The following is a 25,885-nucleotide window of genomic DNA, read 5'->3' on the forward strand; positions in this document are numbered from 1 at the left end:
CAGTAGGAAGAAAAGAATGCAAGGCACCTCGTTAATTGTTATATTGATTCCATGTTAAAATGTTAATATTTTGGATATCCTGGCTTACATGTATTATTAAAATTCATTTCACTTGTCTCTTTCTACCTTTTCTAATGTGACTACTTGAAGATTTGAAGTTACATCAGTGGTTCGCATGGTATTTTTATTGGACAGTGATGCTCTGAAGAATTCCAAAGGTGAGGGGCATGTGGGCAGGAAGCCCCAGGTAAGGAAAGACCCACCTCAATGCATGATCTCTCAGGTAGGGGAAAAAGACACAAGCCACTGCAAAGTTACAAATTTATTGGTCTGGAAATAAATACAAATATCTCATTAAGAAACTATTCTGGAAAGACTTGTACATAACAGCTTCTTGTTCTGATTCAGCCATTTCTGCCTCCCAGGTGGTAGGTGACAGGTAAACTGAGTCATAAATCCCCCAAGCTGCCTGGAAGGCTTGACTACTTCCTCCCAGTAACCACCAGGCCCCGGTGGCTGATGCACGCTCTTCCATTCATCCTGATCAAAACTTGCTATACGAAGATCCATGGTTAGCCAAAATGAGATCAAAAGGCAGTAAGTAGTACAGGAACTCGACAGCTATGTTGACATTGCCCAGAAATGTCAGTGGTGCCACCCTGCTCAGGGAGGAGTTAGAGGGGCAGGGAAGAGAGGAAGGTGGGAGAGAGAAGGAAATCCCATGGAACACACATTTCAGACTCCGCACATCTTTTGGGCCACCACTCCCCATGTGAATCACACCCCCTAGCTGAAGATTCTGGAAGGTCACCAGGTCAGAAACCTTTGGCAGTCAAGTTCAGATTCACCCCCACATTGTCAGAGATTGGAAGCAGGATTTAACTTAATCACACATGATTCCTGGGAACCAGATGGGATCGACTGAAATCACAACTGCACTGGATTCCATCACAACCACAAGGAATTCCTTACGTCTAATCACCAAAAATGCCACCCCACCCCAACGCCCCTGCCCCGGTGCTGCTGCCTGGAGACACATCACAGCCAGGCCCAGCTGTTTGCAATCTTTCTCTCCATTTCAGAGAAAACAACTACAAATCTACACACTCTTCCCCATGAATGAAATAACCACTCGTTCACGTATTAGGGGTGGGAAGTAGGGCGATGGAGGGAGAGGCAGGCAGCTGATTCAAAGCTTTAAACACACAAATACCAAATGCCTGCCAAGACCGTTTCTTTGAAAAACTGGAAGATTTTGTCCCCTACTTTTGTTGTCCATTAAAAAATGCCAGGAAAACAGGCTTGTAGGCGTCAACCATAAAAAGTGTATATATGCACAAACGTGTAAAAAAAAGTCTATTTCTTCAAGTTAACTATGGAGATTTGCTTTTTCCAAATACTTCGGAGCCTCCATGTCAATTCCACCTCTCTCCCTGCTTCCTGTTTGGCTTTTTTTTTTTTTTAAAAGAGCTCCCCACCACTCCCTGCTCTCCCCCTCCCCAATCAGAAAGGGCTTGGTTTCCAGAATCTGGGTCTGTTTTTTCTTTAGTTGGAGAGGAAACAGGAAGTAGGCGGGCTGGGCTTCCAACGAGGTGTCCCTTTGCGCCAGGATGCTCTGGCCAGGCTAGCCTTGGATAGATCGAGTGTTTACTCTGCGCTGGTTTCTGGCAGTTTGGCGTCTCCGAAGGAGGGTAGGAGGGTGGCCTCTCAGCCCCTCGTTTGGGGGAGGGGGGCACTGAGGTGCATCTTTCCCTTTGGTCCACCCCGCCCTACCCTCACCAGAAAGGGTGACCCCACAAACACCCAATCTCACCGTGTCGTCACCAGAGCTCACTTGTACAAAATAAGCTTTGGATTAATACCGAGTTACGAGTTAACGTGCGGTTGGCAGGCAGGGGTGGGGAGGGGGGCCAGAGGAGGGGCAGCTACAGCGATCGGTCCTAGAGTCCAGGGGCGGCCGGCTGGCCCCGAGGCCGCCTAGCAGGACACCTCCGTGGAGTTGGGCCCAGCACTGCTCCCGGGGCCGCCAGAGTTGGGGATGATGTCCAGCCGCGTGCCCTCGCTGGTGTGCGAGCGGCTGCGGGCGCCCTCGCTGGTGTGCGAGCGGCTGCGGCCGCCCTCCAGGGACGTGACGCTGGAGCCTGACGCTGTGCGAGACCTCATCAAGCGGGTCATGCTGGCGGAGGGCACTGGGGAGAGAGGAGAGAGCTCAGTGAGGGGGGTGGGCGAAGGCTGGAGGCGCTCGCACCTCAGCGACGCAGCCTGCCGCGTGCCCCGCGTGCCGCCTGCCCTTGGAAACTTTGCTCCTGTTTGTCGTTAAGGCATCCAGGTGCTGGGCCCCCTGTCATTTCCGTGCCTACTCACAGAGGTGAAGAGCCAGGCTCAGGCTGGGTGAGGACTGACGGGTCCCACCCTGGCACGAACCCACCAGCTGAGTCTTGATCGCAGCTGTCTGCCACTCGCTTACCAGCTGTGGGACTTGAAAAGTGTCCCTCTCTGAGACCCCGGCCCCATGTGTTAAATCAGAATACTACCATGGACCCCCAGGTATCAGCGCCCAAGTGCGTGCCCACCACCCTGTGATGTCAACAGTCTCTAGAGTCAGGAGGATGTTCATAGTTGGCCCGGCTAATCCCTGCAAGCCACAGGCTGGAAACTGAGGCCACACGGAGCGGTCAGCTGTCACCTCTTCCTGTGGGCAACCTGTGAGCTTCCAGGAACTCTTAATGGCACCATCCATTCCGAAGGACTTAAAATGCCCTTAAACATAGCAGGTGGCTGAGAAGATGGGATGAAGAACCCCATCTGTGCTGGGTTGAAGAGCACTCTCCCAAGTTCATGAGCACCAGAATCTCTGACTATAACCTTATTTGGAAATCGGGTCTTTGCAGATCTGTCTAGATGAATTCATCCTGGTTAGGGTGAGCGCTAATGCGATGGCTGGCTTCCTCCTAAAAGGAGACAGATGCACAGGCGGGGAGCAGCTGAGTGAAGACAGGGCAGAGGTCAGAGTGATGCAGCCACCAGCTAAGGGCTGCTGGCAACCACCAGAAGCTGGGACGAGGGATTGATTCCTCAGAGAATCCTTACAGGGAGCATGACCCTGCCTGCATCTCAGTTTTGGACTTGTAGCCTCTAAAACTGGAATACTGTGAGAGAATACATTTCCGTCGCTTTAAGCAACGGAGGTTTGCTATGGCCACCCTAGGAAACTACTCCATCAGCCGACTGAAGCCTCTTTGTCAAGATCACATTGAATAAAAGACGCCACACACTGAGGCAGTGATAAGTACAAATGCATGGAGGGGTTATGTTATTGGCTCAGTGGGCAATGTTACTGGCTCAATTGGCTCTGTTGGCTCTTTGCCACAGACACTGACAAACAGAATTTATCCTTGCGTACTGAATCTTCTTAAAGAGCCAGCTCCTGAATCCAGGAAAAAATCAGGATCAATCCCACACCTGTTGCTCACATACTTTCTCTGAGCACCCCCTGTTCCTTGATCCCACATCTGGGGTCTTACTGACCCTGCAGGCCTCTGGTGACCCTAGCATGGAGTCATGGAGGCTAAGGGCTTGTCACACTGGCCCGCGGCTGCGAGCAGGCACTGGGAAAATAAACGATTCCTTCCCTCGTCTTTGGTGGATGCCTCTAGCTCTTTCTGTTGTCTTTCCCTATGATCTGCAGGCTGCTTTCTGGAAATAGAAGCCGACATAGCGGGTGGGGGGCAAACAAGGTTGGCCTCCCACTTCCTTTCTCCCCAGAATGCACTTTCAAAGCAGAAATCCAAACCCATGGCAGGTTCAAGACAACTGAGTTGCAGTTTATGCCTGCAAGGAAAACAAAGCCCTTCTCGAGTTACTGCCTTTCCTGCACACTTTCCCAGAGGGGCAGAGACCCACAGGCAGATGTTTTCTGTTGGAAGAGGGCTATTTGGGACATGACTCCTGCCTGGAGCATGAAAATCAGGCTTGCCTGCTCTCAGCTGTGCTAGAAACTAAATGTGGCTGAAGCCAATCTGAAGACTGCGGTCAGTAGACCAAACATAACATTACTATTTTAAATGAGCAAACAGTTTAAGCCTCAGGAAAATAAAGGGAAGAAAAAGGAAGTGACTAGACATTCAGACTTCTTAATTAAGATGGGCACTCGAATTAGAAATCCAGGCAGCAGAGAGAGAGAGCAAAACCAACCACATCGGGGCTGAAACCGTGGCTGACACACCAACATGTACCAACAGTGGATGGTGCCCAGGAGTGTGGTTGAACTTAGGGTTGTCTGTCCCGGTCATGGGACTGCATTGCTGAAAAGGGGCTGTGTGCGTCTGTGAATAAACTGGAACCATAACGCAAAGAGGCTGCAGGCTCTTAGTTATGCTGCTCTTTATCCTTAAATTCTCAAATCTAATGATTTAGCAGACATGCTCTGCCTTGATTATAAGTAACTTTATCACCCATTTGCTCAGAGCTTTGCAGTTTTCGAAGAACTGTCACAGATCCCCACTCTGCTTCTTGCTTAATTTCTGAAAGCCTGTTTCATCATTTGTAAAATGAGGATAAGAGTATCTCCTAGGATTACTGTGATCGTTAAATGAGAAAAAAAAAAAAGGACTTAATGATTCTTCATCACCACCACCACCATCACCACTATCTCACCCGGCACCATCCTCACACCACCACCACCATCATCACCACCATCACCACTATCTCACCCAGTACCATCCTCACACCACCACCACCATCATCGCTTCCAGCACCATCACCGTCACCACCACCATGCCCACCACCACCACCACCACCATTATCATCGCCACCATCCATCCTCACGTCACCAGCACCACCACCACCATGACCAGCATTACCATCCTCACGACAAGTCTCTTAGGGAAGCATGTAATCAAAATTAAAAAAGATTTTCATGGTTTCATGGGCTGTTGTCTTCTTGGTCCTCAGAGGGCTAGTCCTCACCCACACCTTAAAACATTCCCTGGTGTGAAACAGCTTGTGTTCACCAATGGAGGGAGAATGAGCCACTAGGGTATGAGGAGACACTGGAAGCTCTGCATTGCAGCCCACCCTCCATGCCCCTAAATACTTCTTCCTGGACGTGCCCGGCGTGCGAAAAGCTAAAGCTGCCCACGGTGACTCAGAATCCTCGGCCCAATCCGTTTCCAGTTCCCACCGCTGCCCCTAGGTCCACCTCCTGCTGGGAAAGGCCATACTCACTGTATCCCATGCCCTGCACGAAGTACTTGAAGGCCTCGGCCAGCTTGGCCGGCTGCAAGAGAAAAGAGCAAAAGTGCAGTCAGTCACCGGAGGTCCGGATCACTCGGGGCCATCGGGAGCCAGGCCTATGGTCACCTTCATTAAGGAGCTTGGCAAAAGACGGAAACACCACGTGTTGACAGGACAAAAATACAAAAGGAAAGCAAAGAACGGGATGATTATGGAGGACAAACTTAGCTTTGGCCAGGAAGAACGTTCAAATTCACTACATAGCTGGAGGAACTTAGTCAAGTTACATGACCGGTCTGAGCCAGCTTTCTCACCTATATAATATGGGTAGAGTGCTACACCTGCAACTGAGGATTTCTGTGAAGAATATATCATTGGATAAACTGATGTGTCCAGAACAATGACTTTATGAGGTTAGTACCATCTTCATATACATTCCATAGCTGAATAGATTTGGAGAGATAAACAATCCATCCAAGGTCTTCTGGTTAATTAGCGGGCCTGCACATTAATCCAGGATTTTCCAATTCCCAGAGCAGCTTACTCTCACCCCAGTAGCAGGCAGGCTGGTGGCTGGCTGGATGAAAGGATGGTGGATACATGGATAGGTGAAAATGAAAAAAGGTGGATGGAAAGAAGGAGGGAAGATGGATAGATGAATAAGAGGAGGACGGATGGTCTTAAAGAAGGAAGGATGCAAGGATGAAAGGAAAGGAAAAATGGAAAGGAAGAAGGATAGGATGAGAGGATGGATGGATGGATAGAAGGATGGATGAACAGACAAATCTCTTAATCAACTGGGCTACTTTAAATAAAATGAGTTGGGACTGCTGCAAACATACCCCAGTTTGACCAATTACTCTCAAAGTTTCACTAAACCAGGAGGTGATGTTTGGGTAAAGGTCATATTTGAAGGCTAATTAATACTCTCAAATGTAATGTCCTGGGTCTATTCTCACACCCTTTCACTTCACTGGTAAGCCATCATCAGAGTGGCCTTGCCCACCTCCACCAACTCCTGTTACTGTCCTCAAAGAGCCAGGTGATATTTAAAGAAGAGTCTGTGCTAAAAGTGCCCTCTAGGAGTTGCGGGATGATAAGATAAGAACTAGAGTTGCTAGTTGGAGCTGCAGGAAGCCAAGGGCATCTGTGTCAACATGGCAGACAAAACAAGAGGATGGGCTTGGAAACGAGATCTCGGCCCAAACTCAGCTCCCCTGCATGCCCATAGGCAATCTCTGCCGTCTGATAGCCTCAATTCCCCTTCTGTGGCTGCAGTAGAAGGCACGTTCTTCCTCTCTCTAAAGCTTATTGCAGGGATTGAGTGGAATGAAGGATGGGAATGCCCTTTGTAAACACACCCGACTTGCAAGGGCAGGAGAAGGCAGGATTACAGAGCCATTGGTTCTTGTTGGGCTGCTCTCCTGAGGGGCTGGGCTAGTTCAGCTCCTGCCATGACATTTAAAATGTGTTTTGGGACTTCTCTGGTGGTTCAGTGGTTAAGACTCTGCGCTTTCACTGCACAGGCCACAGGTTTGATCCCTGGTTGGGGAGCTAAGATCTCACACCAAAATAAAATAAAATAAAACATGCTTTAATTATGGCTAGGGTTAGAGTCTTCTCATTTCAAATAGAGAAAGGAATAAAGGAGGGAGACAGGAAAGAATAATGGTGCCCCTTCTCTTCAGCCAATTTAAGTTGCACTGTCTCAGCAGGGTGTTGAGCAGGCTGCGTGGATAAATAGCCCATCATAAAATAGTGTGCAACTATTATCTAAGCAGGCTCTACTGGGAACCCATCTGTTCCCTCTGAAACTGAACCATCCCATCCTTCTCTGGCTACTCCCAGCTATAAGTAGGCAAAACCCAACAGCAGATACGAACGTGAAAATACTTTGTTCTTTGCCAGTAGAAACAGAGAGGGACACTGGAGAGGGAGGCTAAGAGAGCCACACAAGGCCACTTGTGCCCCATTACTGCTGCGTGCACACACAGACACACATATGCACACAAAGACACACATACATATACACGTGTATGCACACACATACACATGTGCACACGTGCACACATGCATGCACCCACAGACACATACATATGTGCACGTGCATGCACACACACATATACACATGTGCGTGTACACACATATATATGCACACAGAGACACATACATATGCACACAGAGACACATACATATATACATGTGGGTGCCCACAGACACACACATGCATATACACGTGTGGATGAACACACACACACACACATGTGCACACACACATAGGCACGCACACACACACTTTGGCCCATCTCCTCTCTGTGCTCCTTGCTCTGGCCTTGGGCTCCGGCAGCCGATGGCTACGGCCTTTGGTCTTTGGGGTCAGGCACACCTAGATTCTGGTCCATGACTGCCAAGCTATGTCTGCTCAGCAAATCCCTCCCTGCCTTGAACCCAGTGCCATCTGCTCCACAGAGGCTCCTGCAGGAGGATCCGATACGTCCTGACGTGCAAGCACTTTTACAAATGGTAACAGGTCTACAACGTGTCATCAGACGTCACGGTGCGGGGTCAAGGGGGAGCAGGCAGTGAGGGTAAAGGGGGTAACAGGTCCCAGAGACCCCTGCCCTCCACGTGGGGAGTGGGGACAGGTGTGACTCACCTGGGAGATCTGCGGGAGGCCACCGCAATCTGCCATCTAGGGGAGACAGGGAAACCGGTCAGTGCAAGGCCTAGGTGGAGGGCATGCCGACTCTGTGGACTGGCTACAAGTGGGCATCCACTCTGCCTGCTGCCCTACCCTGGGTCCTGCCCTGTGAGGGGACCTGGGTAGGTTGTGGGTGGGGAAACCCCCACCTCACTCGGCTAGGCTGCTCTGATCACTAACCATGTCGGCATTGAACTCTGCCTTCTCGGCACCATTACTTGCAGCTTATGACACGCCAGGCGCTGTGCTAGGCCCTGTAGGTGGTTTCGCTCTGCCCCTCAAGAACCCTGGAAGGGATGGCTGTCCCACTTTAGAGGCAGAAACTGGGCCAGAGAGAATTGGAGGAACTTGTAAAGTCCTGAGCGGCGTCTGTCTGACCAGAAAGCATTCACTGCACAAGACCCCATATACATGAGGTCTTTAAAGACCCCTCGGAAGGAAAATGCAACATTCAAGGCTTCTGGTCTGATGAGGCTCCTGGTTGGTCATCCTCGGTAAATGCTGTCGCTTCTGAAGGTCCTATTAAATCACCACATCCAAAGTCATCGCTGCCTAAAGCCATTTCAGGCACGTGTGAATATTTATCCAAAGCCTAGGACTCTGGAGCACTTGGGGAGGAAAATGCGGATGGGATGAGGATGGAGAAACAGAGCTGGAAGGTCTTTTCCAGTGAGAGTGAGTGAGGTTGTGGCCAGCCTACAGTCCAGGCTCAAGGTCAAAGTCAGCTAACCCGGGGAGGCCGGAAGGATGTAGTGACAAGACAAGGGAATTGAGCTCCAGGGGCCCATGAAGCAGGGCGGGGTGGTGCAGTGGGCAGAGTCTGTCTAGAATCAGGCCCTGCCCACACAATTCCTGTCCATCCCTCTCCAGAGCACCTTGGCCAGCTGCCCATAAGCTCCTGGACTCCCATACATAGATCCCTTCAACTTTGCAGTCTTGGGTTACCAGCCAGCACTCAGTCGGTGTTGCTGAACAGACAGTCATCATTTCTGTGGTTTCTGACCACCAGTTATACTATAATCAGGCACAACTCAATTCTGCAGAAAATTTTTGGTGTTTCTGAGAAAGAATAAGTGCAACCCCCCATCGTTTTCCCTGTACCTTGAGGAGAGTGGTCTTCGTTGGGTCTAGTTTCGAGTTGCATTCCACCTGGATGGGAAGAAGGAGAAGAAATTTCTAATTTCCTACCTGAAGCCAAAGTTATAAACTTTACCCCCTCGCTGCCACTCTGCTACCACCATCAGAAATTCCAATATTCCTACTGGTATGGAAGAAAGAACACAAGCTGTGGCATTAAACAGATGGCTTTAAATTCTAGCCCTGCTACCATGAGCTGTGTGCTCTTGGACAAGTTACTTAACCTCTCTGAGCCTCAGTTTCCTCATCAGTAAAATAAAGATAGTATCTTTTTCAAAGGGTTGTGATGAAGATTAGCTAAACTGTAGAAGGTGCCACAGAAACAGTCACTAAATAAATGGACTTCTTTAACCAGCTGCTGCCAATGATTCTTCAGATTCAACATCCCCAGTCCTGACAACTATTCTTCACATGAAACCACATCCACCAAACTGGTTTCTTTCTTCAGTTCCTCAGTGACCCTCTTAAAAGTGCATCCAGAAGTGGGAAAAATCCTCACTTGTGATGTCCAGGGTGCCTAAAGTAGAATTATCACCTCTCTTAATGTAAGCAATGTATCTTTACTGATACATCCTACGATTATGTCCAGTGGACTTAAGGTTAAGTGTTAGTTGCTCGTCGTGTCTGACCCTTTTCGACTCCATGGACTATAGCCCTCCAGGCTCCTCTGTTCATGGAATTCTCCAGGCAAGAATACTGGAGTGGGTTGTCATTTCCAGTGGACTAGATTGCATGGTTCATTTGGATACCCCAGGTCTTTACTAAATGAACATTTGCAGACCCTGGACTAGCTCACCTCTCAAAGCACATCACAATTCTAGACTTTTCCCAATAGCCCCTAAGTCTCCCATGTCCCCAGCTGTAGTGACGTTGGAAAGATAGAATCCTTGTTTTACCTTTACAACATCACAGGTGGGAATTAAGGGGTGAACTGAGCCCTTCCTAATCTCTGCTCCCCAGGTCCCTCTCTGCCCTGTCAGATGATAAGGCTCCAACCAGGTCTGAAAGTGCCACCTGACTCCCAAATGGGCAGAGAGTCTCCTGGCCAGGAGTTCAAGTGGCAGCATGCCCATATAAACAAGCCAGTGGGAGGCAGCTCGGCAGGTGAAGGGGCCTGGGAGACGAGTTAGAAGGCCCACTGCCAAGTCACCAGGGAAGGAAGCTGGTGGCTGGGCCCTCTGCCCAAAGTCCAGTATGGCATCCAGAAGATGTCACTTGCTCTGATGGGAGCAGAGGAAGGGCAGAGGGCGGGCAGAGAGACTTCATACAAAGTCAACCAGATCTGGACCATAGATTTAAGCACAAAGCTATTGGTGATTTCTACGTACCACAGCATCCACAGCAGGAGAACTGTCCCCAACCACCAACAGAGCAGGACACCTGGGGGCAGGGAGAGACGGGGAGTTAACACAAGGTTCATTTAAAGATTCTCATGTTCCCAGACCTGCCAGGCTGGGACCAGGATTCTTAAAAAAAAAAAAAAAAAGAAATTATTTTGTTTTCCCCGTACTCTTCTCTCTTTTGCTGCCTTCTTTCTCCACCCTCTGCTTTATTCTTAGGATAAAACGGGTAAGTAGTCATTTACACCCTAGTATGAATTTCAGCCAGAGAATTTCTATGCCCTGATATTTTATTTTTAAGTACTCCTCAAGGAAGGATGAGTAGGATTTTGCCAGTCTTCAAAAACAGAGATAAAAAGGACATACCTAATTAAGGAAATTGCATGTGCCAAATTCAGGTGTCAAATAATATGGTTCATGTAAGGAACTATAATAAGACATAGTCATTACTGGTGGAATCCAGTTGGTCATACCCAGGACTGTCTTTTCCTTCTAGTTTTATAAAGCACTTCAAAGTGGGTCCTGTGCCTTATTTGTCTCCAGACTCTGTGAAGCAAAGCCTCAAACGGTTGGGCGTAGAGTAGGTGTTTCATAAATTCTGTCGGGTGTGGTTATTAGCATGACTTGTTTGAGATCTGAGGTCCCCCCAACCCTAGGTCTCAGGGATGCCCTACAAGCCAAACTCCTGCACAAACAGATGAGTGAGGCTGGGTCATGCCCAATCCCTGGCTAGAATCCACCCAGGTCTTGCCAACTGGGCTGTCCTAGCACCAGGCAGGCAGTCCTGCCAAGCTCAGGGCTAAGATGCTGCCGGCAACGGCCAGCAAAGCTGAAGAGACAGCGCAGAGGGGAAGGGCAACTCACTGCAGGGTGACCGTGTGGGCTCCAGGCATCGGCCGCTCGATCTCCAGGTCCCGCCGGCTGCAGACAGCAAACAGATGCACCATTATAACAGCGTACCCTCCGCTGGAGGGAGCCCCCTTCCACCCAGGCAACCCCCGGAGTCCTGCACTGGCCCCTCTGGCAAACAGCCACCCACATCCCAAGCTGTGTGGGGTCCCACCCCAGCCCCTCTGGGTCCACAGAACTGGCTTCAGGGGCAGCAGGACGCATACATTTCCTGTGGACTCCACCTTATTGTCCTCTGGTTTTTTTTTTTTTTTCTTTTATGCACAAATCACATCCTTCTGCGGAGGCTTCCTCATTCCCACCTGTCCCCCAAGCCACAGCCTTCACCTCCCAAATGCTGTCCAGGGTCTTCTTTTAGTCTGAGTCTTACTCTCACGCCTAACTCGGAGTCCTCTACATAGTAACCAGACCATCTCTTTAGAACTCAGACCTGACCCTTTCACTCCCTCCTAATGCTCCTGTGGTTTCTCACTGTACAGATGGCCACCAGCCTCTCCCTGCCTGGCACCTCCCAGCATGAGACACCCTTTCCCAGCACTCAGCCCGGAGCTGGTCTGGCTGGATTCAAATCAGGCTCCTCCGCTTGCTAGCTGTGTGGCCTCGGGCAGGGTGCTGAACCTCTCTGGGCCTTCGCTTCCCCAGCAGGAGATGACGGTGAGGGCACCCTCATCATGGAGTTTAGGAGGCATCAGTTCTTTCCTGCAGCATGTGGGGCTGTGGGAGCTGCTGCTGGTCTCCTCAGTGCCCACCGCCCAGTCAAAAGCCTGCCCACCCCAGTCCTCGCTAGTGTTTGCTGAATGAATGGGTGCTCAGCCTCCGTGTCTTCAGCTACTCGCTGCGAGTATTACCTGGCCCTCCATCACTGAGAGGCTGGGAGGAAGGTAGGTGGGAAGGGACACAAATGCCCTTTGTAAAGTTGAGTTATTAACATGTGAGGAGACACAGAGCCCAGGAGGCTCATCCCTGACCCCTCTGTGGAGTGGCAGACTGAGTTCCTTGGGGATTCTAGAACCTTTGGCCAACATCAGTGGCCCCAAGCTGTCCCCTTCCCTAGCTGAGCCCCAGACTGTCACCCAGGTATGTTTGAGAGGGCTGCACCCTTGCCAAAAGCCAGGCTAAGTTGCTTCTTACCCTTGGAATGAGTCCCTCACCTCCCAGTAGCCTTTCTGTATTCTTCTCCATGTCCCTCTCAGCTCTCCTCACCTCTGGTCCTTCTTAGGGTCAGCCTCAGCACAGGCACATACGTAAATCCACATGCAAATCATTTGCCATGTGACTGCATGTCACTCGTGCTTGTACCCCTGGTGATCTGGAGTGGAGTTAAGCTCCTTGCAAAGTACACATGTGCTCACTAAGTCATGTCCGCTCTTTGCAACCCCATGGACTGTAGCCGGCCGGGCTCCATTGTCTATGGGATTCTCCAGGCAAGAATATTGGAGTGGGCTGCCATTTCCTACTCCAGGGGGTCGTCCCAACCCAGGGATCGAACCTGTGTCTCCTGTGTCTCCTGCACTGGCGAGGGGATTCTTTACCAATGTGCCACCTGGGAAGCCCCCTTGCAAAGAATCAATACTCAAAACTCCGGGAGGCACCTGACTTCCCGGGGCCCTTACTGGGAACCCTTGTTCTGTTCATCTATATGCTCCAGGGCTGGTATTGACTTTATGCTCCCCGCTCCCTTGCCCCATCTTAGTTCTGGACCTACAAAAGCGGCCATCGTGTGGCTGAACAGCACCGGGTACCTGTTGTAGGCGTTGATGAACAGGTGCAAGTTGCCTGGGTTCATGTCGTTCACGATGTGGTGGCGGTAGGTGTGGACTACCTCCACGTTATTCTGCATTTCCTCCTGCGTAGAGAGAGGAGAATGTCGCTTGTGGGAACTATGGCGCTGGCTGGTCACTACCCTCGCCATTCTTCATCTTATTCAGGTACAAAGTGATGATGGCAATGCCTAATCCATAGGCCTGCTATGGGCCTGAGGGAGGCTTTGTGAAAGTAGAAGCTATACCCAGAAGCAGACTGATGTCTGAATATCAACTGCGAGGAGAGCGATCACCAAGCTGGAGGGGCAAGCATGCCTTTCTGGGCTCAGATTTTGGGAGTTCTGATCTGAACTCAGTCCTTCTGGGTCTGAACTTGGCTCCATCACTGTCCTTTTACTGTACAAGTGTTTTACCTCTCTGAGCCTCAGTTTCCTTTAATAATTAAAAAAAAAAAAGAGTGGGAGTGACATCACCTACTTCAGCAAATTGTAGGATTTAATAAAGGTTGGGCTGTCTAGGAAGCCCATTGTAAACACTGATGTGACTTTAGCAATTACTATTATTTTCTTTTTAATGGAAATAGATGAAAAGAAGTTTTTCATGTTTGCAAAACAAAACTAACCCATGCAATGGGAGTTTGCCGGAAAGAAGCTCAATCTTGATTCCCAAGAGGGCCAACCAGACCTTTGCAGAAGGCCAGCCTCAGCCTTCTCTCTCCCTGGTTCCTTTCTGAATGTGATTTGAGACAAACAAGTTATGAGCTTGTTCTGTTTCTCATTTGTACAATAGAGGATGCTGCAATTTCATGAAAGGGCCTAATGTAATTGACGACAACCAGATCAAGAGTGGGAGGGAGCAAAGAGGGGCCAGTGTCGGCCCAAGGCTGTGTCAAGACAGTCCACGATCACTGAAGCAACAGGGACCAACTAGCTGTTTTCCCAGAAAGAAATCAGGAAAGTCACACTCTGAGGAACTGTGCTGGGGTTACAGATCAAAACAACTGCAGTAAGTTGGGGGCACCAACAGACACCCCAAGTAATTTCAGGTACAGTCAGGCAAAGTTCTCACTCTATACTTGACACCCTCCTTCCAAGAAAATACAGACAGTGGCTCTGATCTTTCCTATATTCCTATGAGGTGCACATTATACACTCAGGGTGGAGAAATGTAATGGAAACTGAAATATAAAAAAACAGGACTTTGGCAGCCTGAAAGGTTGTCCCAGTGATGTGTTCATATCACATTCCTGGACCTTGTGAAGTTAACTTATTTGGAAAAAAAGGTTTTTGCAAATGTAATTAAGTTAAGGATCCAGAGATGAGGTCATCTTGCATTATCCTGGTAGGTTCTAAATCCAGAGATTTAGAACCAGCGTCCTTGTAAGAGAAAGAGGGAGATTTGAAACAGATACAGAGAAAGCTGTGCAGAGATGGAGGCAGAGACTGGAGCGAGGGACTACCCGCCAAGGGATGCTGAAGCTACCGGAAGCCGGAAGAAGCAAGGAAGGACCTTCCCCTAGTCCCAATGGAGGACTGAGGCCCAGCCGACATTTGATTTCAGACTCCTGGCCTCAGAAGTGAGAGAGAATATATGTCTGTTGTTTTAAGATATCCAGCTTGCAGTGCTTTGCTACAGCAGCCACAGCAACGAACACGAGGACCAACACAACGCACGCTGCAGCAGCCCAGCAAACATCCGCTTCCCCGGGGGTCATAAGGTCACGCTCTCCAGCCGCGGAGCAGGCAGTGGTGTGTAGGCCACACACAGGGGACAGAGCACATCACTCCAGGCTGAACGGACAACGAGGGGCACTTCAGACACACATCCGGCCCTCTCCCTCAGCAGGAGGAACAAGGCCAGAGACAGAGGCCACGCTGGCCAGGGGACAAGGCAGAACTACACAGCACTCCCGTGTCACCAGGGGCTTGGCTCAGACCAGCCTCAGTGCACAACAGCCCATCTGAGAGCCAGGTACCAGCGGAGGCACAGGTGGCCAGCATCCTGCATCGGTTACGGGAACCCACGTTGGAGCCAGACTCATGGGCTCCAATCTCAGCCCCTCTCGCTGGCTGTGAGACCTCACACAGGTCACTCAACCTCACTGGTCTCAGTTTCCTCATCCACCACCGGGGGGGAACGTATATATATATATACATATCCATAACTGGGAATAAAAAGTCTTTCTCTCACGAATCACAGAGTCCCTAAGGACTGAGGCTAACACAGTCCGTAGATGTGCTTGCTGTTGGCTTTGTCATAGCCCAGAACTAAAAAGAACCCAACGTCCATCAGTTGGTGAATGGAGACGCAACCTCTGGTCCACCCACACCACAGAACACCACTCAGCACGACAAAGGGATGAACTCTCAATACGCCCATCAACACAGATGGGTCGCAAAATAATTAAGTGGACTGAAAGGAGCCAGATCGAAAAATTAAGGAGCCCACACAGTGTGATGCTGTTTACATAAAACTAGGGAATTCTGGCGAGTCTGCATCGACCCAAAGAGGGTCAGAGGAAAACCAGGAGAAGGCGGCCCCGGGGAGGTCCTGGGGGGAAGCTGTGTCGTTAGTCACCAGGGCTTCAGTGGTGGTTTTTACCGGTGTATACGAATGCCAAAATCTGTCACATTTTATAGCTTCAACATGTGCTGTACTTCAATAAAGCTGTTTTAAAACACTTTTTTAACACTTCTTTGAAGGGAGAGCGAGAGAGAAGGAATGACCTGACGACTGTGGATGAGTCACGACTCGCTGTTTGGGGAGGGTCGGGGGTCGTCCCCTCGCTCCGCGCCCTCTGCGCGGGGCAGCACATGACTGAACAACAGAACGCCAGGTCACACGCTCACCTTCCCGAAGAGGTGCGACACCACCATGTCTGGAAGGGCTTGGGTCCATCCGGAGATCTGGGAGGACAGAAGCGGGCGGGATTAGATCGCAGGCGTTTGTCGCAGCAGCCAGACAGGGTCAGCAAACCCCACTGCCCTGGGGCGGAGCAGCGGCATGGGCTCCCCCGCATCCAAGTCTGGGGTCACCCCCGTGATGGAAGGTGGTCACCCGTCTCCAGTTACCTACGGGGCCTGGAGCCCTGGCAGACGTGGCCTGGCCCTCCATCCATTCCTTATTCTCAGAGCCCGGGGCACAGGAGACATGCAGAAAGTGTGTCTGAACAAAGATCTCACAAGTTCCCAGCTTTCACCTGGCCACAACTCACCGAGTCCTCAGCAAGAGGTGGCGGGAGGTGCAGAGTAAGGTGTTCTCTGTTGCTTCCAAACACACACTAAGTTACTGGTCTACACGACAGGACCCGTGTATGCCCCGCTATCCTTTCTTTCTGTGTCATCCTCCAGATTTTTCCCTCTCAAGCTAGTTTCCTCTCTGAATATTCTGACCTTCTCTTCTTTACCTGCTCCCACTGACAAAGCTAGAGTTCTACAAATGCTAGGCATACAGCAAGAACTCCATAAGTGCTAAGTACACTAAGTGTAAGTGTACATACAGCTAGGTATAAATGCTAAGTATACAGTAGGAGCTCCATAAATGTGTGTTGACCAACTTCAGTGTCAGGCAGGGACTGGTAGGGGAGAGAAGCTCTAGACCTGGGTGTTCCAGCTGTGTGACCCTGGGTTTGGGGGTCGCATCACAGAGCCGCTGGACCTCAGACCTCTCATCATAACCAGGGTGCCGGGAAGCTCAGAGTCATGAGGCCAAGGCGAGGGTTACAAGAGGCAACTACACATGTCCCAGGATCTGACCCCAGTGTCTGACACACACTAGACCCCCAAGAGAGAGGTTTTCTTCTACCAGGGCTGCAGCTGAGAAGGAAAGATACAGCACAAACAGTAGAACCCACAAAAAGCGCTCAGGCCCACATCAGCCAATGGTCAACGGCCCAGCCCCACGTCTGGCACAGGACAGCTACCAAGAAGCCAAACCAGCCCCCTGCAATGTCACTCCCTTTGCTGGAAAACAAAATAAAAAACAGGGAGTGTGTTCTGCTCCTGAATATCATGCCAGCGGGAGGAAAGGGCTCCCGTGTCCTGGCAGAATGTTCCAGGAAGAAATGAAATATCAGAGTGGCCAGGGTGGGGTGGGAGGTTGTGGAGGGGCACAACCCCTTCACACTCCCTGTCCCCAACAGCCACCCCGACCTTGGCAAAAACACACTTTCCAAATGAGAAGCCAGGATAACCCCGGCTTGAAAGTCTTTGTCCTGTTTCCATTGGAAGAGTTTCCCCTTCTCCTTGGCCTTTATGAAAAAAAAAAAACAATGATCATTTTTAAAAGATAAACAAGGAACCAGCCAGAGCTGAGCTTCCCGAGACAGCAAGGGCCCTTGCCTGGGCAGGGATGTGCCTGTTCTCTCTGTGTTTCCTGCCCTGTGGAGATTGGCTCAAGGTGGGCACCTGGCACCTGCTGATGGAGGCGGGGCCCACGGTGAGCCCAGCTCAGGGGTGATCCGAGGACCCCAGAGTCCAAGGGGTCCTCTTCGGCCCCAGTTCTCTCACTGCCCGGCTCTGTGCAACCCTGGACAACATCCTAACCCTGCAACCCTCAGTTTCCTCCTCCATAAGATGGTCACAACAATCCCCACTCCTGGGGTGACTGAGGATTGAATGAGGTCATGCAGATATAGCCACAGAGCGTAGAAAGAGAACCTGATAAACACTCAACACATGTTAGCTAATTATTATTGGCGTAAAACTAAGTGGCATAAAATATATATATATTTTAATTAATCATATGTGGGTGACTGGGGTGGCAGACATTTGTCTTTTGTTTTGTTTGTCTTTTTAGTCTCAGCATCTTAATATAAACCCAACATATGCTACGTCCCCAGTAGATACATCTTAACCCAGGCTCTCCTTATCAAAGCTGGCTGGAGACCCACATCCCACTGGTATTATTGACTTGGACAGTAGTGTCTTGTTGAAATCCAAATGGCACATGGCTGAGATCATGTTCACTATTCAAAGCCAAGCAGAGGAAAGCAGCCTTCTTTGCTGGGGATGGTGGAGGGGGGTGCAAGGAGAGGTTCCTTGCAGTCTGCCCTCCAGGCAGAGTTGGGCACACCTGCCCCTCTGCAGGCAGGGATACCCCTGGCTGACCCAGACCCCCAGGCTCACCTTGGAGGCAGCCCAGTCCATCCAGCCTTCCGCACACGGGTTCACGTTGATGAGCACAAGGCCCTCCACCATCTCGGGGTTGTTGAGCTGCAATTCAAGGCACAAGGTGAGAGAGACAACCCAGCCACAGGAGACTGTGAACTTTAAAATCAAACTAAAGACAGAGAAAAGTCCAAGAGGGTCCGTGTGGACCCCCAGAGCAGGCTGATGCTCTGGATGTGCCCCCCCAACTTCCAAAACTGAGGTTCCAGCATATACTACATGGGACTTCTGAGAGAGCGCAAAGAGGAAACTGTGGGAGGAGTCGAAGCACACAGACTTGGCAGACCTGCCTGGGACAAGTCACTTCACCCCGCGGCCCCTCAGCTTCCCCAGCTGTGAAATGGGCGCATCACACCACGGATGTCATAAATCAGACAAGGTACTCAGCTCTTCAGGAATCAGTAAGAATCCCCTTACTTCTCAGAGATAGAAATCTATGATAGAGTTGAGACTGTATTTTGTGGGCTCAGAGCCTAGACAGCCAGACCATTTTGTATTCATGCTAGCATTCCTAACCTCTAGAAAGTCCAGCAAATAATAGGCCATCAGATTACATATGGTTGAATACAATGTCTGGTCAGGATACAAAGGACCTGAGAGCCTCTGATGTGGACCCCGAGTAATGTCAGTGACGCTCAGTGATGTGAGGCCCTGGTCACAGTCAGGACGATAATAAAGCATCTGTCTAGTGAGGCACTTCAGTGAAGGGGAAAGGGCCACTGCTGTGTACCTAGGGGCACAGCCCTCACATGCCAAGGGCATACAGAACTCTGGACCACACAGCCTCGTGTGAACTGTGGTTCTCCCTTGGGAAATGGAATTATGGTTCATTTCTTTTTCCCTTTTGTGATTTTTTTCTTTATTTGTGGTTTTTCCAATTTTCTGCCTTAATCTTGAATTAATTTTATTTAAAACATATTTTTAAAAAATGTTTCTTTTTAACCAACAAGGACCTACTGCACAGCACATGGAACTCTGCTCAACATTATATGGCAGCCTGGATGGGAGGGGAGTTTGGGGGAGAATGGATACATGCGTGTGTATGGCTGAGTCGCTTAGGCTGTTCACCTGAAACTATTACAACATTGTTAATCAGCTATACTCCAACAGGGGCTTCCCGAGTGGCTCAGATGGTAAAGAATCTGCCTGCAATGTGGGAAGTTCCCCTGGAGAAGGGGATGGCTACCCACTCCAGTACTCTTGCCTGGAAAATCCCTGGACAGAGGAGCCTGGCAGGGGCTATAGTCCATGATATTGCGAAAAGTCGGGCACGACTGAGCAACTAACACACTATACTCCAATACAAAATAAAAAGTTAAAACAAGAAAACTCACAGCAAAGCGAGTGAGGATGTAGGCACCTGCTCCAGTTCCCATTCCAATGATGCTCTTCAGCCTAGAAGCAGAAATAAAAATTCACATCCCAGGCAGGGGAGCGATGTGAGGCCGTGCTGTCCTCGCCCCCTGCCCTGAGGAGCCCCATCTCTCCCAGTGTCTGTCCTGGGCATTCCCGAGGGTGGCTGGCACCACGCCGCCTTACGTGCCCTGGAGGGCCTGCGATGCCACGCACTCTGTGGCCTCACAGAAGACCACAACCTCAGGAAGACTCCTCCCCTCCCTTCACTCTGCTCTTGACCGCGGCCGGGCTCGGACAGCGCCCGATGGTCATTTACGGGAAGGCCGAGTCCCTGGACTGCCTCTCCCCACCCTTCAGCTGTATTTTGGGTTCTAAAATTTGGAAGGCAAGTGAACTGGGCAAGAACTCTGAGGTGTTATCATCACATGAAAGGCTCAAGGAAGAAGGAAATGAGCACTGAAGAAATAAGGGCCTGCAACCCATTCCAGAACATTCCATGGGAAAGAAAAAGCAATAAGAGAAGAGAGGTGAGGAAAGGGTGGGTTGAGTGGCTGCCATCATGGGGTGGATTCCTCAGGGAGAAGAGCCCGACTTGCAAGAAGCACATCGGAGTAAAGAGACTGTGAGAAAGACACTGTCTGCAGAGTGTGACAAGCTGATTTCTTCCCTATCTTTAAACATTCACCTAGAGTTCAGTGGTGGGGCCAGATCAAGGCCCCAGGAGAGACAGAAGCTCGAGGTCACCTTTCTCTGCAAGCTCTTACCCAAACTGCTGCAGGACTCCAGGGAGCATTTCAGCCAACTGGTCCATGGAGGGATACATGTACCTTGGGAGAAGGCACACAGAGGCAGTTAGCGAGAGCTCGGACCCCGGCAGGAATAAACGGTGCAAACTGGGACACGCTTGAAGGGCAGGGACGGTGTGACAACTTGCCTTGTGCACCCAGACTCCTCAGTCTAGTCCCTCCGTGGCCCCTATTCCAGGTACCCCCACAGTGCATCAGCCTGTTCCTCTGAGCAAGGATGCTCTCCATCCTAATCCCCGCAAACCCTCTGCTTTGTAAAGTGGCCCTTTACAAACTGCTTCCTATGTCCCAGGTCCCACACTGAGCATTAGATGAGCATTGCAAACTCATCTGGCTTCCCAGGTGGCGCGGTGCTAAAGAATTCCGCCTGCCAATGCAGGAGACGTAAGAGATGCAGGTTTAGTCCCTGAGTCAGGAAGACCCCCTGGAGTAGGAAAAGGGCAACCTGCTCCAGTATTCTTGCCTGGAAAATTCTATGGGCAGAGGAGCCTGGTGGGCTACAGTCCACGGGGTCACAAAGAGTCAGACACGGCTGAACGACTGAGCACAGCACACAGGCTCATTTAATCTTCACAACAAATCGCTAAGGTTGCTATGGTTTCCTTTGTATAAAGATGATCAACATCACTGAAGCTAAGAGAAAAGTGACTTGGTTTCATAGGTGAACAGGGACTTGGAGCTCAAAGGGTTTCAAAGGAGGTTCCCTGGCAGCCCTGCCGGGAAGTGTTCCTGATCTTACGGAAACCCCCTCTTAACTTCTCTCCCCAAGAGGTGCCCGGGACACAAGGTGGAGAATGCATACCACCCTAACGGGGTGGACACAGTGGGCTAACTCAGCATCAGGAAAGGAGGCCTGGGGAGTTCAAGGCACGAGACGCCTCAATTCACACATCCTCTGGGACCACAAACTTTGCCGACAGAGGGCTGGAGGAGCTCCCCTCTGTTCCAAACTGGCCCACGACAGCAGGTGCACTGGAGGGTGATGGTGTGAGGGCTCACACTGGGGTGGTTAGCCTGCTCCACCTGACACAAAAAGCCGACTCACTGGAAAAAACCCTGAGGCTGGGAAAAACTGAGGGCAGGAGGAGAAGGGGGCGACAGAGGGCGAGATGGCTGGACGGCATCGCCGCCTCGATGGACATGAGTTTGCGCAAACTCCGGGAGACAGTGGAGGACAGGGAAGCCTGGCGTGCTGCAGTCCTTGGGGGTCCAAAGAGTCAGACACAACTTAGGACTGAGCAACAACAACAGCAGGGAGTCTGCCGGCCGCCTGGGTCTGACTTCAGGGCGAGGGCGTCCCCTCTGCCGGATGCAGGAAGCAACAGAGGCTCCCATCACCAGCTCCTCAGCAGGGCCCGGAAGGGATCTCTTGCTCCCACTGTGCCCGCCTTTCCAACGGCGACACGAGTGGTCCAACCCCCAGTCCCACGCGGAGCCACTTCCCCGCCTGGCTCCTTCCTCTCAACCAGCAGCAACCCTATCCACCACGTCACGCTGAACCCAGTTCTCCTTCCCAATCATCTCCCATTTCTAGGCTGGTTCTGCCTCCCCAGAGCTCCATGCCCACACTTACTCAGGAGGCCCCCACGTGCAGGAAGCTGACTCCAGGGTAGGAGGACCAGCCAGGCACCCCCGCCCCCCATCCCTGCTTTGCCAGCTCAGCCTCGGGATGAAGGGCGTGTGCCCTGGAGGGCCAAGGAGACCCCCAACCACAGGAGGCAGACAGGAGCCAGACCTATCCCACCCCCCACCAAGCCAAAGGCTGGAATCGCATGGTGACTTTGAGGAACAAAGACCTGGCACCTTAAGCTCTAGGTCAACTGAATAAAAATTCCTGGGAGTAGAGTCAGGGTTTCAGAATATTTTTAAAATGTCCCCGTCAGGAGCTAAGAGCCACTAGGTCACCCTAACTCTTTCAGTCTGGCCAAGTAAAGATATGCTGACAGACCTTTGTCTTCATCTGCTGCTTTACTAAGTTTATAACATGTATGTTATATCTCTGGGTGTCCCTTCCCTTCCTCTCTGAGAAAGAGTAATGATTTAGGATAAATCGGTGGATACATGTATATGTATGGCTGTCTCTTCACTGTCCACCTGAAACTATCACGACATTGTTAATCAGCTATACCCTGGTACAAAATAAATAGTTTAAAATAAAATAGAATAATCTGAAATACGATGAATATATGTAGATGTATAACTGAATCACTGTGCTGTACACCAGACACTAAGTCACTCAGCCCCATGGACTGTAGCCCACCAGGCTCCTCTTGCCATGGTATTCTCCAGGCAAGAACACTGGAGTGGGTAGCCATTCCCTTCTCCAGGGGATCTTTCCAACCCAGGAATCGAACCCGGGTCTCCTGCAATACAGACAGAATCTTTACCATCTACGCCACCAGGGAAGCCCCAACACAATACTATAAATCATCTGTGCTTAGTTGCTCAATCATTTCTGACTCTTTGAGACCCCATGGACTATAGCCCACCAGGCTCCTATGTCCATGGGATTTCCAAGGCAAGAATACTGGAGTGGGTTACCACTTCCTTCTCTAGGGGATCTTGCCAAAACAGGGATTGAACCTGTGTCTCTAGCATCTCTTGCATTGGCAGGCGGATTCTTTAACACTGTGCCACCTGGGACGTCCTGCAAATCAACTATATTCCAACGAATTTTTTTTTTTTCAGTTAAAAAAAAAACAAAAAGAAAGAAAAGGATAATTCAGAACAGTAACCAAAAAAACGAGATCTCTTTGTGGAGACCAAGAAGGCCTTTTCTGGGAGACTTTAAACCCAAGAACCTGTTCCCACCTTGGTTCGATCACACCGTGGCAGGATTCTGCCTCTCCTGTGTGACCCTGACTGTCCGGTACATTCATTAAGCCTGGCCTCAGTTTCACAGCCAGAACTGAAAGGCTGTGCCAGTCATACACCGCGGGGGAGCAGGAATTGTAGACACCCACGAATAAGGTAGCCTGATGTTCCCAAGAGGGGATGAGCCTTAGATTCAGCAGACTGGGCTCAAATCCGATCACCCCCCTCCTCCAGTTAAAACAGTCGCACAGCCTTGAGCAAGGCAGTCAACCCCTCCATGCCTCAGTTTCTCCATCTAGAGAATGGAGCTAGAAGCACCAGTTATATAAGGATTAAATGCAAATAACATTTGCAAATAAAGATGATTAAGCCTGGACACAGGACGTACTTCATCAATATTACTTCCAACAATGATCTCCCTTTTTCTGCCCAACTTTCTAGTTCTCTCTGCTAACCGTTTCATCTTGTCAAGAACCTCTCCCACTTCAGTCCTGTCTCGATCACAAACACCTATTAAAAAGTCAGCGTAAACGGGCTGCTGTGAGGCCAGGGACAGGGTGTCCAGAGCGGTGGGGGATGGGAGTTAGTGTATGATGCTTGTGGGGCTTCAGTTTAGGCTCATAAAAAAGTCCTGGAGATGATGGTGGTGATGGCTGTACTACAGTGTGAATGTACTTAATGTCAATACACTGAAAAATGGTTAAACACAGTTAAATGTAAGTTATATACATGTTATCATAATAAAAAAGAATGAAGTTAAAACCTAAGGCCTCCCCCCACTGCCTGTTTCCACCCTGCACGGCTTTCCGGCCCCCCTCCCGGGGCCCAAGGCTCTCTGCTCTTACCCCGTGGGGAAGGACGCAGCGCCGTCCTGCTGGCCGGGGGCGTCCACGTGGCAGACGGCAAAGTGCTGGGTGATCTCCTGCATGTCCTCGGAGTTGAAGAGAGGGTTGTAGCAGGTTTTGTCTGGAGAAGAGGCAGGCGAGAGAGCAGAGGAAGAAGTTAGGAGAGAACGAAGTCTGTGTCTGTTCTGTTTCACACCTACACGGCAGATGGAAGGAACTTTCAAGAATGGTCACCTCTTCTTTCCCACTGTCCTCTGCAGATAAAAGGCTAGAAGCCCGCACACCACAGTGAAGAGTAGCCCCGCTCTCTGCAACTAGAGAAAGCCTGCACAGAGCAACGAAGACCCAGCAGAGCCAATAAATAAAATTTTTAAAAAAAGGACCTAGCTTGGGATCTGGTACAGATGGTTATGGCTATGCGGAAGACATGTTGGAAAAGGAGAGATTGATAAAAGAGGAATCAGAGTGAAGGAGGAAAACAGTTTTCGGTGACCGACATCATTCCTAGCCTCAAGGTATTAAGAAGCTATAGCGGGAAAAAAATGTCAGTCAGGCAGTCTGCTGATCAAGAATTGAGCAAACACCTAGCTTGCAACACACACTAGACTAGGAAGGCCTATATTTTCCTCCATAATCATCACAGTACCATTTCTGCTTTCTGTAACTGTAATATTAAGCTGATCTTATTCCGGGCCCCCTCCATCAGTAAAAAGCCCACCTTTGGTAGCACTTCCTGGTAATCATAAGAATCCACAGTCTAAACATTCACAGCAGCAGCATGCAGAATAGTCAAAAGGTGGGAGCAGGGCAAATGCCCAACAGCTCAGAACAGATAAGTAATCCGTGATGGGTCCACACCTCGTGGTCTCATTCAGAGGACAGTACTAATACATGGTACAATGTGGACAAATTACAAAAAAAAAAGCCAGACAGGAAGACCACATTTTGTGTGATTCCACTGATTAAAAAAATGTCCAAAATAAGCAGATCTTAGAGATAGAAGGTAGACTAGTGGTGGCCAGGGGTTGGAGGGTATGGGAGATTGGGAGGGTGACAGATAAAAGGACAGGCTTCCCCGGGGGCTCAGACAGTAAAGAACTTGCTTGCAATGCAGGAGTCCCAGGTTCAATCCCTGAATCAGGAAGATCCCCTGGAGCAAAGAATAGTTACCCACTCCAATATTCTCACTTGAAGAATTCCATGGACAGAGGGTATAGTCTAGGGGGTCACAAAGAGTCAGACATGACTGAGCAACTAACACTTTCACTTCACTTTTCAAAACTGCTCTAAAACGGTGTTGGTGGTTACACAATCCTGTGAAAATATTAAAATCTACAGCTTGCTTTCGTTAAAAGCAGTCCCTGTCACACAGACTGACGCACAGGGTTCCTGAGTTCCCAGCCTCTCCAGGCCCCTGGGCAGCACACTCCAGGCTTGTCCAGTCTGTAGCAAGAATTCTTCCCAGAACATCTCCAGGAAGTCCCCTGCATGCTAAGTTGCTTCAGTCGTGTCCAACTCTTTGCGACCCCATGGACTATAGTCCTCAGGCTCCTCTGTCCATGGGATTCTCCAGGCAAGAATACTGGACAGGGTTGCTACTTCCTGCTCCAGGGAATCTTCCCCACCCACGGACGGAACCTGCATCTCATGAGGTCTCCTGCATTGGCAGGTGGGTTCTTTGTCACTAGCACTACCCGTAGAGAGAGTTCTTCCCGGAACAGCTCCAGAAGTCCCAGCAAAAGAGAAAGAGCTGGACGCCGCCGCACCCACCCTTCCTAGCTGACCGTGTCCCCCAGCCCTAGCGGGAGCTG

At 50.3% G+C, this 25,885-nt stretch overlaps 1 protein-coding gene across 2 annotated transcripts in view; it reads right to left on the reverse strand.

Annotated features, from left to right (window-relative positions):
- Positions 308–25,885, reverse strand: part of NDRG1 (N-myc downstream regulated 1) — a 55,014-nt gene continuing 29,436 nt past the window's right edge. Inside the window, exons 4-16 of one of the 2 annotated variants that reach the window (XM_018058590.1) lie at positions 24,075–24,195; positions 20,374–20,436; positions 19,588–19,648; positions 18,212–18,298; positions 15,935–15,991; positions 13,065–13,168; positions 11,278–11,334; positions 10,402–10,453; positions 9,038–9,085; positions 7,892–7,927; positions 5,227–5,278; positions 2,089–2,189; positions 308–2,058 (exon numbers count right to left, since the gene is read on the reverse strand). In XM_018058590.1, the coding sequence (XP_017914079.1) occupies positions 1,978–2,058; positions 2,089–2,189; positions 5,227–5,278; positions 7,892–7,927; positions 9,038–9,085; positions 10,402–10,453; positions 11,278–11,334; positions 13,065–13,168; positions 15,935–15,991; positions 18,212–18,298; positions 19,588–19,648; positions 20,374–20,436; positions 24,075–24,195 (920 nt within the window). In that variant the 3' untranslated portion in view covers positions 308–1,977. Of the gene's footprint in view, positions 2,190–5,226; positions 5,279–7,891; positions 7,928–9,037; positions 9,086–10,401; positions 10,454–11,277; positions 11,335–13,064; positions 13,169–15,934; positions 15,992–18,211; positions 18,299–19,587; positions 19,649–20,373; positions 20,437–24,074; positions 24,196–25,885 lie in introns of both variants that reach the window. The other variant, XM_018058589.1, reaches the window with a different exon arrangement.

The sequence above is a fragment of the Capra hircus genome, chromosome 14 (assembly GCF_001704415.2).
Source record: "Capra hircus breed San Clemente chromosome 14, ASM170441v1, whole genome shotgun sequence".
Taxonomy (NCBI): domain Eukaryota; kingdom Metazoa; phylum Chordata; class Mammalia; order Artiodactyla; family Bovidae; genus Capra; species Capra hircus.